Source organism: Bombus pascuorum, chromosome 13, assembly GCF_905332965.1.
Source record: "Bombus pascuorum chromosome 13, iyBomPasc1.1, whole genome shotgun sequence".
Classification (NCBI taxonomy): domain Eukaryota; kingdom Metazoa; phylum Arthropoda; class Insecta; order Hymenoptera; family Apidae; genus Bombus; species Bombus pascuorum.
In genome coordinates this window covers 11,209,231-11,225,863 of record NC_083500.1, presented here as the reverse complement: position 1 = coordinate 11,225,863, position 16,633 = coordinate 11,209,231, and the positions used below count along the sequence as shown (strand labels likewise).

The 16,633-nt window shown below is 31.8% G+C and overlaps 4 protein-coding genes across 15 annotated transcripts; 1 reads left to right on the top strand and 3 right to left on the bottom strand.

Moving 5' to 3' along the window:
• Positions 1-257: 257 nt before the first annotated feature.
• On the bottom strand, positions 258-4,205 carry LOC132913280 (activin receptor type-1). 3 transcript variants are annotated; one of them, XM_060971498.1, is made up of 8 exons: positions 4,108-4,205; positions 3,910-3,997; positions 3,436-3,614; positions 3,113-3,353; positions 2,771-3,039; positions 1,775-2,415; positions 1,456-1,687; positions 258-1,341 (listed from the first exon to the last, which is right to left on the bottom strand). In XM_060971498.1, the coding sequence occupies exons 2-8, from the start codon at positions 3,974-3,976 to the stop codon at positions 1,204-1,206; spliced, it is 1,767 nt and encodes a 588-aa protein (XP_060827481.1). In that variant the 5' UTR covers positions 3,977-3,997; positions 4,108-4,205; the 3' UTR covers positions 258-1,203. The 3 variants fall into 3 exon arrangements, with proteins under 3 accessions (XP_060827481.1, XP_060827484.1, XP_060827483.1); XM_060971501.1 differs by lacking the exon at positions 3,910-3,997 and having other exon boundaries at positions 4,108-4,126; XM_060971500.1 differs by lacking the exon at positions 4,108-4,205 and having other exon boundaries at positions 3,436-3,627; positions 3,910-4,024.
• Positions 4,206-4,469: 264 nt separating this feature from the next.
• On the bottom strand, positions 4,470-6,045 carry LOC132913290 (uncharacterized). 2 transcript variants are annotated; one of them, XM_060971519.1, is made up of 2 exons: positions 5,692-6,045; positions 4,470-5,243 (listed from the first exon to the last, which is right to left on the bottom strand). In XM_060971519.1, the coding sequence occupies exons 1-2, from the start codon at positions 5,769-5,771 to the stop codon at positions 4,661-4,663; spliced, it is 663 nt and encodes a 220-aa protein (XP_060827502.1). In that variant the 5' UTR covers positions 5,772-6,045; the 3' UTR covers positions 4,470-4,660. The 2 variants fall into 2 exon arrangements, with proteins under 2 accessions (XP_060827502.1, XP_060827503.1); XM_060971520.1 differs by lacking the exon at positions 5,692-6,045 and adding an exon at positions 5,567-5,685.
• Positions 6,046-6,295: 250 nt separating this feature from the next.
• LOC132913291 (peptidyl-prolyl cis-trans isomerase-like 1) lies at positions 6,296-8,971 on the top strand. 4 transcript variants are annotated; one of them, XM_060971524.1, is made up of 7 exons: positions 6,296-6,387; positions 6,715-6,839; positions 6,974-7,107; positions 7,176-7,265; positions 7,429-7,536; positions 7,748-7,867; positions 8,693-8,971. In XM_060971524.1, the coding sequence occupies exons 2-6, from the start codon at positions 6,769-6,771 to the stop codon at positions 7,861-7,863; spliced, it is 519 nt and encodes a 172-aa protein (XP_060827507.1). In that variant the 5' UTR covers positions 6,296-6,387; positions 6,715-6,768; the 3' UTR covers positions 7,864-7,867; positions 8,693-8,971. The 4 variants fall into 4 exon arrangements, with proteins under 4 accessions (XP_060827507.1, XP_060827506.1, XP_060827505.1 ...); XM_060971523.1 differs by having other exon boundaries at positions 7,748-7,885; XM_060971522.1 differs by lacking the exon at positions 8,693-8,971 and having other exon boundaries at positions 6,297-6,387; positions 7,748-7,962.
• On the bottom strand, positions 7,878-14,085 carry LOC132913286 (stabilizer of axonemal microtubules 1-like). 6 transcript variants are annotated; one of them, XM_060971515.1, is made up of 13 exons: positions 13,164-13,808; positions 11,779-13,069; positions 11,624-11,687; positions 11,315-11,377; positions 11,196-11,240; positions 10,854-11,003; positions 10,407-10,593; positions 9,920-10,071; positions 9,440-9,721; positions 9,036-9,225; positions 8,662-8,902; positions 8,419-8,493; positions 7,878-8,222 (listed from the first exon to the last, which is right to left on the bottom strand). In XM_060971515.1, the coding sequence occupies exons 2-12, from the start codon at positions 11,799-11,801 to the stop codon at positions 8,463-8,465; spliced, it is 1,428 nt and encodes a 475-aa protein (XP_060827498.1). In that variant the 5' UTR covers positions 11,802-13,069; positions 13,164-13,808; the 3' UTR covers positions 7,878-8,222; positions 8,419-8,462. The 6 variants fall into 6 exon arrangements, with proteins under 6 accessions (XP_060827498.1, XP_060827495.1, XP_060827497.1 ...); XM_060971512.1 differs by having other exon boundaries at positions 7,878-8,493; positions 11,779-11,847; positions 11,977-13,069; XM_060971514.1 differs by having other exon boundaries at positions 7,878-8,493; positions 11,779-11,847; positions 12,784-13,069.
• Between the last annotated feature and the right edge of the window lie 2,548 nt (positions 14,086-16,633).

The following is a 16,633-nucleotide window of genomic DNA, read 5'->3' as shown; positions in this document are numbered from 1 at the left end:
TCTAATTTATAATGATTATTCATTAAATACTATTATTGGATATTTGTTATATCGATTATTTATTAATACTTTTCTCGCGACAATATTTTTGTCATAATAACATCTACATTTCATAGTAATTTCACTAGTTGATGTTGATGAACGATTCGACAAGAAATTTTCTAAGGAGAAAGAACAGATCTTTTTAAAAATAGAACGCCAAAAGTGAAAGCAATCGAAATATTGATGAATTTCATGAATAAACTTTTTTACATGGATGACGATACACTAACTATGATTTTTATTACAAATCTTGTTAACATTCATACATGTCATATAAAAATAATATTATGCCGAAAAGATATATGTACTAATAGTCTCGTCTGTTTATTAACGTTTTGAATATATAGCTGTTACCACCTGCAAAACATTTCCTAGTGATTGATATATATGTGATATAAAAAACCTATTGTTATTTTGATAAAAATTTTGTTACCACTTATATTTATAGTTGCTACTACAATTATAACAACTATTTATTGAGTTATCAATTGTTATAGTTATTATGTTACAATTACAGTAAATAATCTAGCTAATTAAGCACGTTAATTATAATGAACACATCAATAATTCTCAGCCATTGGCAAATAGATGATGGTCGCATCTCTCTTTCTCTCAAGTAGTTTAAAAATTCTCTTAGAATAAAAATGATAGAAATTTCATTCTTTACATAACAGAGTGGTAACTTATTTACCCAATTAAAATATCCGATATAAATGAACATTCATTTATACTAGATAATTTCACAAAGCGATGAACATATTCTTCGCCAGCGTAGTTAGATTATTTGAGACGGCTGAGGCTTTACGGTACTAGAAACTAATAATAATAGTAATTAACAAAAAAATATTTCTTTTTAATTTAACTACTAAATACACTATACAAGGACACATAATATACTACACAAATATTATCCTATAAATCGTAATATACAATATTAGAATCATATGAAATAAGATTTCATTTCATTTTGCCTCAAGTATCATCTTCCAACTCAAGATAATTATAAATATATTTATAATAAAGTAAATGAGTAGCACAAACTTTATATAATTGTCCTTCATTTTTGCAAAGAAGAAATAAATTTACAGAACAAGCCACGCAGCTTATTTTCTTCGTACTAATAAATATCTGCATAAAATAATACGTATCCATACATGCTACTTAATCAAGAGACAAATGGACACGTGTGTCATTAGCTGCCAGTTTAACAAGTGTTTTTTTTACTCTAAGAACAGGTAGTCGCGCTGCAGGTTTTCCATGCCAACATTCTTTCATTAATTTCCCCAAACCAGCCAATGTCTGTAAAATATATATTATTATTTTGATGTCTTCCTAAGCAAACAACCTTTTCACATTTCATTCTTCTAAAAAAAGAAAGTTCTAAAGCAAAAAATTAATCAATTAAATGCTTACTGCATCAGAATGCCATCTGTTAGGAAGAGGTGGTCTGTGTTGATCCAAACATACTAATTTTCGCATTTCTTCGATAGAAGGCTCTTGACTATTAGAAAGCCACTCAGAATACGGTGCTACATATTCTAATGCAACACCGTTACTTATACACCTCCTGCAAACTTCCCAAAGTATCAATCCTAAACTGTATATATCAGCTCGTCTGAAGTTCTCTAAACATTCAACGTTTATCCTAAAAAAGTATTTTTAGTTTAGCGATTTAACGAGACAACTATTAAAAAGCTATTGTTCGAAAAATATAATTAAAAGTAATACATACGTTTGCTCAAGAATCTCTGGGCTCATATATCGTTTTGTACCTTGTTTTAAATCGATTCTATCTGTAGCCAAACGTTCTTGCGTTACAGCTAATGCAAAATCAGCAATTACACAACTACCATTAGTTTTAACAAGAATATTTTTAGATTTGAGATTACGGTGTGCCATGGCTGGTTTCCCTCTAGTTCCATGAATTTCTGTATGTAGATAGAGCAATCCATTCACAATACTCAAACAAATACTGAGTGTTTGATGATGTGTCAAAGAATGAGGTGTTCGATTTAAATAATCGAAAAGCGAGCCCATCGGGTGATAATGTGTCACTAGCCAAAGTTGAGTGCAACTTGCTCTACTTGTCATATCGCTTCCGACGTAACCGAGAATATTATCGTGTCTCGATGGTAGCAATTGAGAATAAACTTCTGTTTCACGAGCCCAAGCTGCTTCATCTCGTGAAAAATATATTTTTACAGCAACATTTTCACCATGCCATATTCCTCTCCAAACTTCTCCACCAAATCCACCATTACCACCGCTACCAAGGCATTCCACTAATGCCACTTGTTTAGCCAATGTTCTTTGCACCAATAATGGTAAACCAGATCCTGACCCACTAGTTAAGCTTCTTCCATCCAAGTATTCCTATTTCAATATACAATTTATATAATATTTATGTTTAAAATATGCAAATTACGAAATAAAGCAAAAGATGTAATAGGAAGGAAAGAGAATCAATTTTTATATTTCTGAACCTGAAATGAAATGAATTTTTAATAAGCATACAAATTTGTAGTTTAATTGCCTACATAAAAAATAATTCAGAAAATATGTAACCATATTATACCTATATTTATGATTATTTGTTTAATTATTTCCCTGAAAAAGCTTATATTGCTGTGTTTAATTGTATCTACATATAATAAAATTCTCTTAATGCTATAAATAGAGCTGACAATAAATATATAAATATATATATGAAGACAGATTAGTCTACTACCTTTAATGTACTATCACCAGCTGCAGTTGCTTTTAGTTCATGAGAATGATACGTGGTGGATGTTGGAGAAGAAAATGAGAAATGTAGGATAGATGACTCCATTTCAGAATCTATAACAAGTTTATTACGCCTTGCAGCCAATGTCCTTTTTTTACGAGTCCTACATACCAATAAATAAAACAGCACTATTCCAGCAATAATACAGAATCCAACCACAGGACCCAAAATTGCCAATGTTAATGTAACTGCATAATCTTCTTCAACAACATCTAAAAAATGAAACATAATTTGTACAGAAAAGATATATAAATGAAAAGATAAAATTATGTGTATAATATTTACCTCCATTAAAGTCATGTAATATTGGAAATGGCCCGCCATTGCAAAAATCTGTTTGGCAACATTCAACATGATATTGTACACCTCGTGAGGGTCCACTTACATGCCTCTTTTTAGTAACACTTTGAATAATACGTGGTGGCAATTGCTTATTACATATTAATAACATTTGATCTATCGTCGAAGTACATCCTCTACTTACACTTTCTATACCATCTGGTTGTCTTACTCTAGATTTCCAACACTATCGAATATTAAAACATATATTACTTCCCTAATATTCTGTAATTTAATGACTTTCTATACAATATTACAAGAGATATTACAGTAACTGCATTATAGCAGATTTCAGAATATAAGCAATCTGGTCCCTCGCAAATATGACATTTAAAACGTTGTTGCCCAGTCAAACTGCCACTAAAAGCCATAGTATCTATAGACTTTTGTGATTCTTCACTTTCAACAGAAAAATCATTTTCTAATAAAGAAAACTTCTCTTCTTCTCCTAAAAACGAGTCCTGTTAACCATTGAAATATATTTCAAGATATTATGAAGCATTATTTATAATTAGTGCATATGCACACTTATATGCAGTTATTCAGATAAATGTGCATCAAATTGAATAATAATGCCAAATCAACAAAAAAAGATTAGAAAAAATTCAATTGAAAGAATAGCAATAAATGTGTTAGATGCTAGTATGAAACATTAAATAAGAAGAAAATAAACGTTTTGTTTCTGAATTGTTAGCTTGTCATTAGCGTAAAGTATTTGTTTGATTGAAAAATATATTGCCCACCTGGACATAATTTGAGTGTCAACGATAATATAAAATATGTGATAAACATAAAATCCGCCATTGCCATGCACGTCAAAACATTGAGGAGCTAAAATGAAATCGACACTTTTTCAAAATTCTTTTTTATGCGTGTCTCTCTACAATGAAATTAAAAGTAACTTCTATATTTCTACAACATGAATGAAAAATTTAACATACATGCGATCAACATTGAATTGGCGGTATTTTATTTTCATATTAAAAAAAAGAAATATCTACAGATGTCGTTACTATCGTTTTATTCCGTTCATATGATGCGTCCAAATGCGTATATTGTATGTATATATATATACATATATAAAGTGCATACACACACATATATATATATATATATGTAACATGGCTACCCTATAACATGAATTTAGCTCAATTTTGTTTAGTAATATCGATATATAAATTTGGAGCTAAATTTGAAATTATCAGTACATATGTACATATATGACAAGGAAACATCAAGGCCTGTTACATAATCGGACCACTAATTATTAATGATACATAATTGTATCATTGTGACGTGATAGTTGAGGTCAAGACCAAATTTTAACTTTTATTTAATGTTTAATAAATATAATTAAAAAACAGTACATTAAATACCAATGTATGCGCATGTATGCAATGTGTACAATTTATTTAGTACCGATATTTGTTTAAATATTTCGCTAAATAAAATTAATACATATATTTAACATACTTTCAACCGTTCAAGAAATGATCATGTTTGATGATCGATAGCATTTTGATATCTTAGTATCAAATATTCAGCAGCCAATGTCATCTTTTGTATGTTACGATGTAATCCACGTAAATGCTTCTTAAAAGACTGTGCAGTAGCACTAACATCATTCTCATTTTCCGTTCCAAAATTATTTTCAATAAAAGTATCGGATTCTGAATTAGAGGAAGTACAGATACTTTGCATACTATACATCGACGTACTACTCGAACTCCTAGCACGTTTTAATTTTTCTGTTGGCACGACAAAATCATCCTCTGTTTCTTGAAAATTATCCATACAATCCTGTGACCATAAGATCTCGATTTTCATTTGATTAATGGCGTTATAAAGGTGATATAAATTCGTATTAGCCAAAGTAGCGTTGATAATAGAACTACGTTTGTCCCCTAACTGAATCCTATCCTGTGAATCGCCTACTGTTAAATCTAGAAGTCGACTGGGAATTAAAATTGTATCTTCCATCTCACACACTCTTTGAATAAATCGTTCCATGCTATTCAAAATAGAAGTATTGCTAAATCCAATAACATCATGTTTGGATAATTTTTGAAGACATACCCTAAAACAGAAGTATAGATAGCGATAATGATTATAGGGAGCAAGTGAAAACATTATTGATTACTTCATAATTCAATGATCATAATGCATTTATCGATTAATGAACATAAAACGCATGTATTGTAACGTTATTTCAAAACATATATATGTATTGTATTAATTGAATCCGTGTTATTAAATCATGAAAAAAATTGCTGAGTAATTAATAATTTTGTCTACATCGAACTTTCTATTTCAAATTGATTCTGCAATAAATTTATTTTTATTGTAAATGATTAGTCTGCTGTAGATATAATTTATTATATTATAAATACTGTCACTTACCCCTTGCATGACATTTCACAGTACACTCTAAATAAAATAAAAATAGTAGAATAAACACAATGAAAAGATAACTAGTGCATTCGATAAGAGCTCAAACAACAATAATATGAATGTACCAACTTTACCACTGTAGCAGAGTAAAAAAAGTAAATTCCAATGAATACAATGAGTATGATGGATAATGAAGTAAAGGTTCCCAGGTCATAATAAATATTGAAATTTCCTCCCAGCTTCAATTAACATATCTTACTTCCTGCAATATTGTACGATATTATAATTTTATACTCTACAAAAAAAGATAAATGTTTGATCATTATAGAATGCCCTGTAAACTTGAACAGTAATTTAACTGATAGTGATAGGATTTATAAATTTTTCTTGTTTCGTGATCTTGCAATATTGCAGAAAGGCAATATAAAATAAAGTGTTTATCACAAGACAAACTGTAATTCAAAAGCAAACAACTAGTGACTTTAGTTTCAATTGTGACGAATAAAATGTTTGTATACTCATTTGTATTAAAAAATGATTTAAAAGATTTGCAGAATTTAAATAATTCTAATTTTTTGATTTGAACAATTTCAAATTTCGCTCCTAATTCACATCTCGATATCGCTGAATACAAAGCTAAGTTCATGCGATAGAGTAACAACATCGTGTTTATATATATATAGTACTACGTATATATATAGTATATATATAGTACTAGTAGTACTACGCTTTATTCAAGTTTAAAATCAGTTGATTCAGGACGCTTATCCATAGTAGTTATGAAAAAGTAATTTTCAATTCACATATATTATCGAAATAATCGACCAACGGTAAGTAATTATTATCTTTCATAGATTCTTGTTTAAAATTTATGAACAGTATAGAGTAAGTTAGATAATTGTTGTAAATGAATACATGTATTATGAATAAAATGATATAATTACTTGTTGGGACATTTTGTTAGAGTTTATAAAGTTGTGAAGAGTAATGGTTATAAAACGTTAATTTTATTAGGATTATGAATATGCAAGAATTATGAAACGTGAAAACTTGCATTTTTAACCCCAACCTAACCCCAAACTACAAAATTACAAATAAAAAAATTTAATAACCTTTAATCTGTTGGAGTAAAATTTAGCCTTATTTGTTTTTACTAGATTACTCCTAAAGGAAGAATAAACGCTATATGAAATATCATTATATATGCTAATATGGCTCTCACAAATATATCTGGTATTCCTGATAAACACTGGCAACCACCGTTCGTAGCATTTGAAACAACGCAAGTATATACTAATTACCATTTTTATTTCTCCTTTTTTCTTTTTAATTTGGCAAAATATAATAATAATTGTAAAAATAAAAAAGTATATTACAATATTATGATATTTTAATTCAACTATTTCTTTTTTACAGTATGGGTGAAATAGTGGTAGAACTCTATTGGAAACATGTACCAATTACTTGTAGAAATTTTGCTGAACTTACACGACGTGGTTATTATAATGGAACAAAATTTCACAGAATTATTCGAGATTTTATGATACAAGGTATCATATTGAATTAACAACTTCCGCTTATATTAACACAGAAAGTTTGATATTTTATCTTGTTTTAGGTGGCGATCCTACTGGAACTGGGAAAGGTGGTGTGTCTATTTATGGAGAATGTTTCGACGATGAAATACATGATGATTTAAAACATACCGGTATGTTTAACACAAATATCTTTATTTTTATGACTTATAAAAACTTGTGGGAATGACAAAATTATAATCTGATGTTGTCATAGGATATTTCAATAAAACTTATATGAATATATACCATTATCAAGTTTAATATTTTATGGAAAAAAAATTATATTGGATTTAGGTGCTGGAGTTGTTTCCATGGCTAATTCAGGGCCAAATACTAATGGATCACAGTTTTTTATTACATTAGCACCAACACAGTGGCTTGATGGAAAACATACAATTTTTGGTAAGTAAGTTTTAAAAATATGATCAATTTATGATCATTCAAAATATTTTTGCTGTTCCAATGATACAGAACAGAGAATGCAAATTATAGTTAATCATAGAAATTATAGGTATTGGTGTTTCAGTTTGACAGTGTACTTTAATAATTGCAAACATCAAAGAGCTTAAAAATATTTTTATTCTTGTTTATATTTTTTCTTTTTCATTAACAGGAAGAATCCATTCTGGTATGACAATAGTGAAAAGGATTGGATTAGTGGAAACTGATAAGAATGACAGACCCGTTGATGACATAAAAATTGTTAAAGGATCCATAAGGAACGCATAATAAAGTAAACACACTTTTAATGGTCTGTATTTATTACTTTTAGAACTTGTCTGCAACATAATATTTTATATGTAATAAAATATTGGTCACATCTTTGTACTAGATTCTAAAATTCATTTTTTTTACTACTCATACTACTCATATGGTGCATGTAAGTTTATCATAAAAAAGATACGTTTATAAAGAAAAGGTAGAAAATTCAGACTCACCCCATTCAAGCTTAATTTTTTTTCTAAGTCACTTTGATGTTGTCCTTCAAAGAATGCATACTGTCAATTTTCTTGTATATGTGTATCAGCCGTGTATAGAACAGATGTAGCACAATTTAACATTCCACCTATTGTCGTGTAATTTGTATTCTAATAATAGAGTGTAGAATGCTTTGATTATAATTGCCTATGCTTTTACACTTTGTATTGATAGTTTAACCAAATTAGTAGTACCATAACAGAGTATATTGAGACATAACACGTCGTATCATATTTACATATAATTGCTATGGTTTTTATGCAACTTAATGGCATAATATACTATTAAAATATTCTAAATTTTTACCTTGATGTTTTTGCTGATGAAATATGCATGCAAATATACCACAATTACAGGCACAATGTACCAGGCGGAATGTAACTGAAAAAATTGTCATAATTTACATAAATACAACTTTTAATACATATTTAAACTAAATTATTTTTCTGTTCGTTCGATCGTTCGTAAAGCATTTCGATCTTCGATCGTTCGTAAAGCATTTCGATCTTCGATCGCGGTTCGACAACCAATTTAAGTAAGATAGAGAACCTTTTATTGTATGTAGTATTATCTTCCATAGGAGTGACTGGAAGTTGGTAAGGAGGTCTCTCACTCCATGGTTTTTCAACTTTATCCGCACACTCCACAGGCTGATAACTCAGCTGCATGACAGTTTCTGCTTCCATTGGAACATCTGGTAAGCAGCATGTACGCACTGGTGCGTAATTATGAATAGGTGTTAACGATTTAAGATCGTTCTCTAAATAAGAAAGTCTGTAAGTAGTACAACCTGTAATCAATCAATCAAATGATCAAACTTTGTAGATTTATATATTATAATAAACAATAATAATATTAATATCGTTAAATAAACCAATATTGCTACTGTTTATTAAAATAGACAATGCATTTGTAATACGTGCATTCGATAGGTGTACACGCAGGAACAAGGTTATCTGCGCGACGAGCATCTGGTTCTAATGGTATATTCTTCCATGTATAATCATGTTTTTGCGTGGTTACCTCTTGTATGGGCCCTCTACCTAAAAATTGTTTATCGCAAGGTATAATCGGTGGGTCTTGTTTAACACACCAGTTGCCCAAGAAACTCATCTGAAATATTACACATACGTATGTTACGTATTCGTGATTATATATACATATGCATATACATATACTGAAAGATATTGGCGCATATTCTTCTTAAATATCTTTAAATATATAAATATCTTTACATTCCTAGTTGACTAATATAAAATATGACTTTTAGCGTCTTTTAAGACAATTTAAGAAACATTAAAATATTTAAATTTCGTATCTTACATACTCGATGAATGGTATCGTAAGATAGAGAACAAGGCGAAAACTGAATATTGTTAGGTTGTCGAATAGGAGTTCGCTTATCTCCTCCACAGCCAAAGTAACTCAGACGATAAGTTGTGTTATCCTCGGTGCAACAACCAGCATTTAGAATGTTATCAGTTGGCTGAAGTACGATTGGTGAACGTCTTTTTTCTGAATGTGGCCAATAACTTAATTTGTAAGTTGTGCACCCATCCATCGGTTCGACAGGTGGCGAATATTCTTTTTTCTGCCATAAAGGTTCTTCCTAAAGAATACAAGTATAGAAAAAAGTATTGTTAGGAAAATATATATAAATGCGTATACATTATACACTGAACAATAGTTTTTCCGTGAAAGCGCATCGCTGGTTTTACCATGTATTATTCTTCGTTTGCAAAGCCAGGCGAAGACTGGTTTGTTATGATAATACAAAATATCACATCTAAGATAATATGCTTACTACCTTCATAGATTCATTTGGCCAATAACTAAGTTTGTACGTTGTATGGTCTTCCATTGGAATATCTGGTTTAACATATTTTCTTATAGGGGCGTAAGATAGCGCAGGTAGATTACAACCAGGCTGATAGTAGCTTAATTTATATGTTGTATCATCTGAAACATCAAATTTCGTATCAAAATTTTAATTAATTCGCTACGATACACCGTTACGGTACAAGCCGAGTCTTGAATTTTGTTAGAGTTTGTTGTGTAAGGTTGTTAGATCTCTACAGTTGTTAGATCTCGTATCTATATGTAGGTATTAAATATATCCGTCGGCACAAGTAGAAGATAAACGTAAAGAATTGAAAAGGGAAAATATTTTATGTAAGAATAGAAACAATGAACGTGAAACACATACATATATATATCTCTAGTATATAGTATAATGCATTGAACATTTGAATTAGTATTTACATGTAACAACTTCTAATACTGCTTGTATTTACCAAGTAACGGTGCAGGTGCACAGTATAAATTATTCTCTGCTTTATAAGGTTCTATTTGTCGTATAGACTTCCACGTATAGTCATGTTTTTGAGTCGTAACATCCTGTATAGGACCTCTACCAAGCCATTGTTTCTCACAAGGTATACAGGGTGATTCAGGTTTTACACAGTGTTCAAAATAACTGTTCTGAAATAGTCGAAAATGTGTGCAGATATTACGCATGAAAGAAATATCGAACAAGATTGAAAAGACAATGGCTAATCGATCTCAAGCAAGGATCAATAGATCTTTACAATGAAAGAGCGACGAACGCGTATATGATGACCCTATTAGGGCAAAGGGATTCGATGTACATTACTCGGTTACAACAAATCATATAGTTTTGAATCCTGCATCGAATAAAAAATATATTTCCCACCTTAAAGTTATCATTTTTGACGTCTTACTTTATATGTTGTATCGTCTGATATTTCACCATCTCCGGTCACTAACCAATTTCGAGGCAGGATAGGATCCACGGGAGCACTCGGGCACTCCCAATAGGAGAGTCGGTATGTAGTGTTATTATCCATTGGTATACCTGATTTCCAATAATGCTGAAAGAATATTTGTTAGGTGAATCGCATTATAATAAAGCGTTATCAAGGAAGAGAAAGAAATGTCTTCAAGGAGTATAAACAAGTGTGTAAGAAACAACCTGAAACTTAAAAAACTTATGCAGTTTGCGAATAACGACTGAAGAATACGTAATATAAAGATTATTATTTTAATTAAGGCTTTATACTTACACGAATTGGGGCAAAGGACTTTGGTACCTCTGGTTGCACATATTTCTATAATAAACGGAATTGTTAAGGCAACGATCGTACAATATAAAAATAGTTATATATATTTTAATCGTACTTACATAGCATGTACGTTGTGGAGTTGCACAACAGCAACAGCAGTTACAGCAATCATCGTGATTTATCTAAAAGACAGTTACCAAAATTTTTTTCTTAGTTTCGAGTATTTAATATTATTTTGCATCGTTTCTATTTTCGCAATCATGCAAATTAAATTGTTTCGGTATAAACCCTAAAAATCATTTCAAGCATTCTTTAATTGTAAAATTGATAATTGTTAAAAATCTGAAATATGGATGAAAGTTTTATTTAAGGAAATGATATTTCATATGCATTAACCTAATCCGTTCCAAAGTTTCATTTCAATTTACCTTAATTTTACTTCTTTCCTCAATAACCGATTGTCGTTGTTGTTGTTGTTGCTTGCACTCAGGCCTACAATACGTTGTAACGTTAAGAAATATTGTTATTTGCAATAAATTAAATTTCAATGCAATTTATTATTTAAGATATTATGTCAGCTCACGGATTGATAGTACAGATCTGCATGATGATAACGGCTTTTCATAATAGGAAATAACGTTGCTTTCTGAAACTGAAAGAATAAAATATATTTTCATTTAATTAAAAGATTGAAAAAATATTAATATCAAAAAATAAATAGTGGACGATTATATCAGAAGTCAGTGGTTTTATACTATATCTCATTGTAAAAAGTTAATACCATAGTAGGCTATGAAACGGTTTGCCATCATTTTTTAAGTTACATTATAAATGAAACTGTACGATGAAGTTTTGTAATCAAAAATTCCTCTGGCGTCAACAAATTTGTTGAACGTTCAGGTACAATTATTGCTCTCGCTTCTTTTTTGCAATGGAAAGAAGTACAATTTGTCAGGTATAAAATTACAACATGCTACTCGTATCATTTATCGTTTCTCCTATTAACCGTACGATACCCGAGTGTTTAATCGTGAAATAATACGTAAAAGTCAAAGGAAGGCAATTAACATCCGCTGCGTACTTTTCACGGAAGGCCACTTTTGCGATACTCTTGAACAGTACAGAGCAGAGTTCAGGCAATCGAGTCGCTTTTGCAATTTGCTATTTGAGAAACAAAAATAAATAAAGAATTTGTTCAGAAGGAACGATTGCGTAGATTTTACAACGAAAATGATTTATTTGTCAGAATGAACGAGGACGCCTGACGCTCAATAAATACCGATGAGTGTACCGACCGGTTCTTTGGCAAAGGGATACGCGAGATCTGAACTCTGATTCACACTGCATGGAAGCCAGAGCGTTTCGCTTCCTCCTCTAAATTCGGGAAGTACGTTCCAAAAACTAAACGAGACACGAGAAATTTGGCCACTCGCCAAAAGCCCTGTGTAAACAGGGCGGCAAACAACAGTGGCAAAGTAATGATATGCGATTAAACTCAAGGCGAATTTTACTTTCCTTATAGTTACCATATGGAATACGCACGATTTAACGAATTATAGAGTTCGCAGTTTTAATGTTTAAAACGTACATATTGGAAGAGAAAGAAAGATATTGAAGTTTATAATTAGGAATATTAGTTGACTATCAATCTATAGAACATTTTCGTTGTTTTACTCAAATTACTGAAAAGTAGAGCTGCATTTTTATCGCAGCAGTCTTTTCTGTTGATAACTGATACTATAAGTTATATGTAAATGACCATGATTTGTCCAATCGGTAAGTGCGTTGTCCAAGAAACTCACAATTGGAGAAATTGTAACTTTATTTTTCTATCTCATTCTGAGAAATTTCTTCACAGTTCTTTATGATTCAACCTGTAAATAATAAGAACGTACTTTATTTTATTTTGCGAGTACTATTTTTCTTAACAAATTTAATTAGCAACATGATATGGATATACGTACGTACTTATATGATATGTATACGTTTAACATTTTTCTCGCTTATTATAATAAAAACTCAAGTATATAAGAAGGTAAGCAATTTCCACATTACTACGTACATAGCATGTTGTAGTAAATAATTAATGTTTGCGAATTGTGATTTTGTTATGTGAATAAATAAATTACGTTTAAGTATAATCTGTTTAAAATATTTAAGACTTTTGTTTATAGAAATTAGAAAAAGATACGAACAACTATATATACCACATATATATGATATTGAATTTACCACTTTTTGTATGAAGTAGAATAATTAGGAATATATATCATCGCCGTTTTGCGTTTCGAATAAATATGTTTTGGTCTCGTTCGTATTGTGTAACAATTTGGCAATAATTTCTATATTTTCTTATTAATGTTTGCTAAATAGTTGCAATATGTTTGTAACAGTAAACCACCATCGATACGACGATAAAATTTTGTTGTCTTTAAAGATCAGAAAAGGTTAGTATTATAATGGTATTATGTATTTATAATACATCGATTAGATTATTTTTTCAATAATTACTTTTTATATTTCTACCAAATTTTCAGTGAAATTTATATTCCTATATTAAAGTGAATTTATAAAACTATTTTATATTCTTTACACAATGCAAAGGAAAAGTACTTTTGATATTTTCTAGAATCGAATTATTGCGACATATGTATATTCAATATTCTAATATTGTTTATAGGAAGTAGAACGTTGTTGGTTGTGTTAGGAAAAAAACAAAAAGCATCAAAGCTCGATAACCTTACCGTGAAATACAGAAAACAATATGTAACGCATTATTGAACTATACGTACGTACGATTTAAAAATTATTCCGTAAGCAGATTATTTCTGTCACAATATCGGCTGACGATTTTGAATCATAATAACTCCGCGATAGTTATCGTCCGTGATGACATCTGCTGGGAGCACTTGCGCGTGTAGCAACGCGCATGCGTATGCTTCATCGAAACATACACCGTGTATAAATAGAGGTGGTGAAAGTTCACGCGGACAGTTCGCTGTGAGTAACAGTGTCGCGAATTTTGATGGTGTAAAAGTGTATCTTCTTTGCACGCAGAGAAAGGTACATAGGCGAGTCGTTGACTCTGTGTGATCTTCCAATCTATTCGCGTCAACGTATTATTACAAACTTCTCTGATCTTTTGATCAATTCGAAGTACTAGAGAAGAATATAAAAAAGACAAAAATTACAAACAAGAAAAACAAAAAAGGCGACATGCCAGCCGACGTAGCGATGCATACTAACTTCCTGCAATTCAACCAGTCGAGCCTGAAGGACTCGAACGTGGATTCTTGCTGGAACACCGAGAACATGAGCGGTTATATGACCTTGATGAGTCCGAATGGTCATCGCCAAGGCGTGCAAGTGAAGGTCTACCGGACGAGTGTCGAGCATTTCGCCGTAATTTATCCACAGAAAAAGGTGTGCAGACCTTTGGGCGTGTTGAACTTGAGGAATACGATGATCGAACGTTATGGGGAGGAAGGATTTCTGGTAAGGCAGAAAGGTTTCGATTCGCCGATTGCGTTAACCTTTCTCATGGAAAACAAGAAGGAGCTCGATTACTGGGTGATGGCCTTCACCGCAAGAACGAGCCCTCTGATGCATCAGAGCAGTCTGCCGATAGTCGAGGAGGAAGAAGTCTAAAGATGATTTTCCATATAACCAGCACGTCGTGTCACATGTACCAGTGTCATTTGCACGACGAGCGGCCGAAAGCCGCGAAATCGATCGATCCTTCTCCATCCCTTGGTAAGAAAGCTCGACAAAACGAAGAGTATTAATTTATTATATTCGGCTTCTGCATCTTCTCGACCCAACATATTTTCAACTCTCTATGTGTGACATATTCCATATATAATTTGAGAGCTGGTTTTCATCCGTTTGTAACGAGAGAGTTGCTCTTCCGGATTCCAGAAATATCCAGATATTGACGGAATAGAGACAACACCGGTCGTGGACCGACCTAATCCAGATTGGCGTCGAGAAAAAAAAAACAGGTCATAGTTTAAAAATATATAATGGCTTGATTTATTGGGACCCCTTAGGACGCTGATTAGACGTCGAGTTCTATCAACGACAAAATGTCATCGACACGCGCGTATTGCGTTAAAAGGGTCCAGAGAATTATGGCGCGAGGCCATGTTGCCAGTAGGCTCTAACAGCCAAGCAGCATCATCGATCCTAGCCAGCTGTGACCAATCGCAGGCGTTCCTTCTAGCCGGTGCACCAAGCAGGCTTCAAGGGAGACAAGGAGACACGAAGGAGGATCAAATTCTGTAAGGAGAAGAGTAAACGAGAAAGAGGAATACGGAAGGCAAGAGAAGCAGGGAGGAATAAAAAGGAGGAGGAGGAGGGAGGGGAGCGTTTCTCCCATGAGACTACCTACGCGGACTGTGCATACTAGTGTGATTCCTCTTCTCTTTCTCTGTGAAAATAACCGTTAACTTTGACCTGGCAACCGCGAGCTACCGCGGTTATGCTCTACCGATCACCAGTTAGAAAGAACTTCCAGGTGATTCGGTCGAGTGAGAGAGGGTCGAAATCGAGCCTCCGCTATAACAGCCGCTTGCAAGACTCAAACGACTTTTCAGTATCGAATCGAACCTGATCTCGAATCCTTGTAGATATCGAAATCCTGTTGGACGAATCAAGAGAATATCGGACAAACGAAGCAGAACCACCGAATTATTTTTTCTTCCATCTTTTTACCTTTCGTAAAGAATTCGTTTGAAAATACCCGATGATTAGCCAAGCGTATCATATCGATTCAATTAAAATTAAAATACCCTTAATATATATCGAATTGTCTGAAATAGTCACATTTCGAAATGGATCATATGATTGCGATTGATCGAGCTGCCAATTAACAATACATATCGATCGATATGATATTCATTTACCATTTGTAGATAAAATAAGCGGAAAATCTCTTTCCATAAATTCATCAATTGACTATGAATTTCTGTTAAATGTCACATATAATCAAAGTACGATATTTATAAAAAGAAATGGATAATTTCAGAGGCAGACAGCTTTCTAATTTATAACACAACCCAATTGTTTTTTACACGATCTCATATATTGTGTGATGAACGATACTTCATTATGTAGGTTATATCGATAAAACGGTTAATGAATAACCATTAGATTATGTCAAATTATGAAACTGATTTCATTCGTAACTTATTACAATCCAATATCGAATTGTCAGGCAATTAAAAAACTGAATATCACCGAAATAATTAAAAGCCTTCCCTCAATAAAATTGATTAATTTTTAAGATTGTATGTACAACTCACCTGCGTCATTTGTTATGGTTTCATCATTTGTTAAAAAATTAGTTGAAAGTTTTCATTGGACTTAATCACGCCGTCTTTGATGCAAACCAACAAATTCAAATCATTCGTATAATTAAAACATCATTTTCCAGTTCA

Excerpts from the sequence above, each read along its gene's own strand:
- LOC132913290 (XM_060971519.1), bottom strand. The coding sequence starts at position 5,771 with ATGACCTGGGAACCTTTACTTCATTATCCATCATACTCATTGTATTCA. Across the intron at positions 5,244-5,691 it reads TTTTTTACTCTGCTACAGTG|GGTATGTCTTCAAAAATTAT; the intron begins GTAAAGTTGGTA and ends CTTCTGTTTTAG.
- LOC132913280 (XM_060971498.1), bottom strand. The coding sequence starts at position 3,976 with ATGGCAATGGCGGATTTTATGTTTATCACATATTTTATATTATCGTTG. Across the intron at positions 3,354-3,435 it reads TCTGCTATAATGCAGTTACT|TGTTGGAAATCTAGAGTAAG; the intron begins GTAATATCTCTT and ends AATATTCGATAG. Across the intron at positions 1,688-1,774 it reads CCAGAGATTCTTGAGCAAAC|GATAAACGTTGAATGTTTAG; the intron begins GTATGTATTACT and ends ATACTTTTTTAG.
- LOC132913286 (XM_060971513.1), bottom strand. The coding sequence starts at position 11,801 with ATGCAGATCTGTACTATCAATCC. Across the intron at positions 11,241-11,314 it reads CTCCACAACGTACATGCTAT|AAATATGTGCAACCAGAGGT; the intron begins GTAAGTACGATT and ends CGTTTATTATAG. Across the intron at positions 9,226-9,439 it reads CTTACGATACCATTCATCGA|ATGAGTTTCTTGGGCAACTG; the intron begins GTATGTAAGATA and ends GTAATATTTCAG.
- LOC132913291 (XM_060971524.1), top strand. The coding sequence starts at position 6,769 with ATGGCTCTCACAAATATATCTGGTATTCCTGATAAACACTGGCAACCA. Across the intron at positions 7,266-7,428 it reads TGATGATTTAAAACATACCG|GTGCTGGAGTTGTTTCCATG; the intron begins GTATGTTTAACA and ends TATTGGATTTAG. Across the intron at positions 7,537-7,747 it reads TGGAAAACATACAATTTTTG|GAAGAATCCATTCTGGTATG; the intron begins GTAAGTAAGTTT and ends TTTCATTAACAG.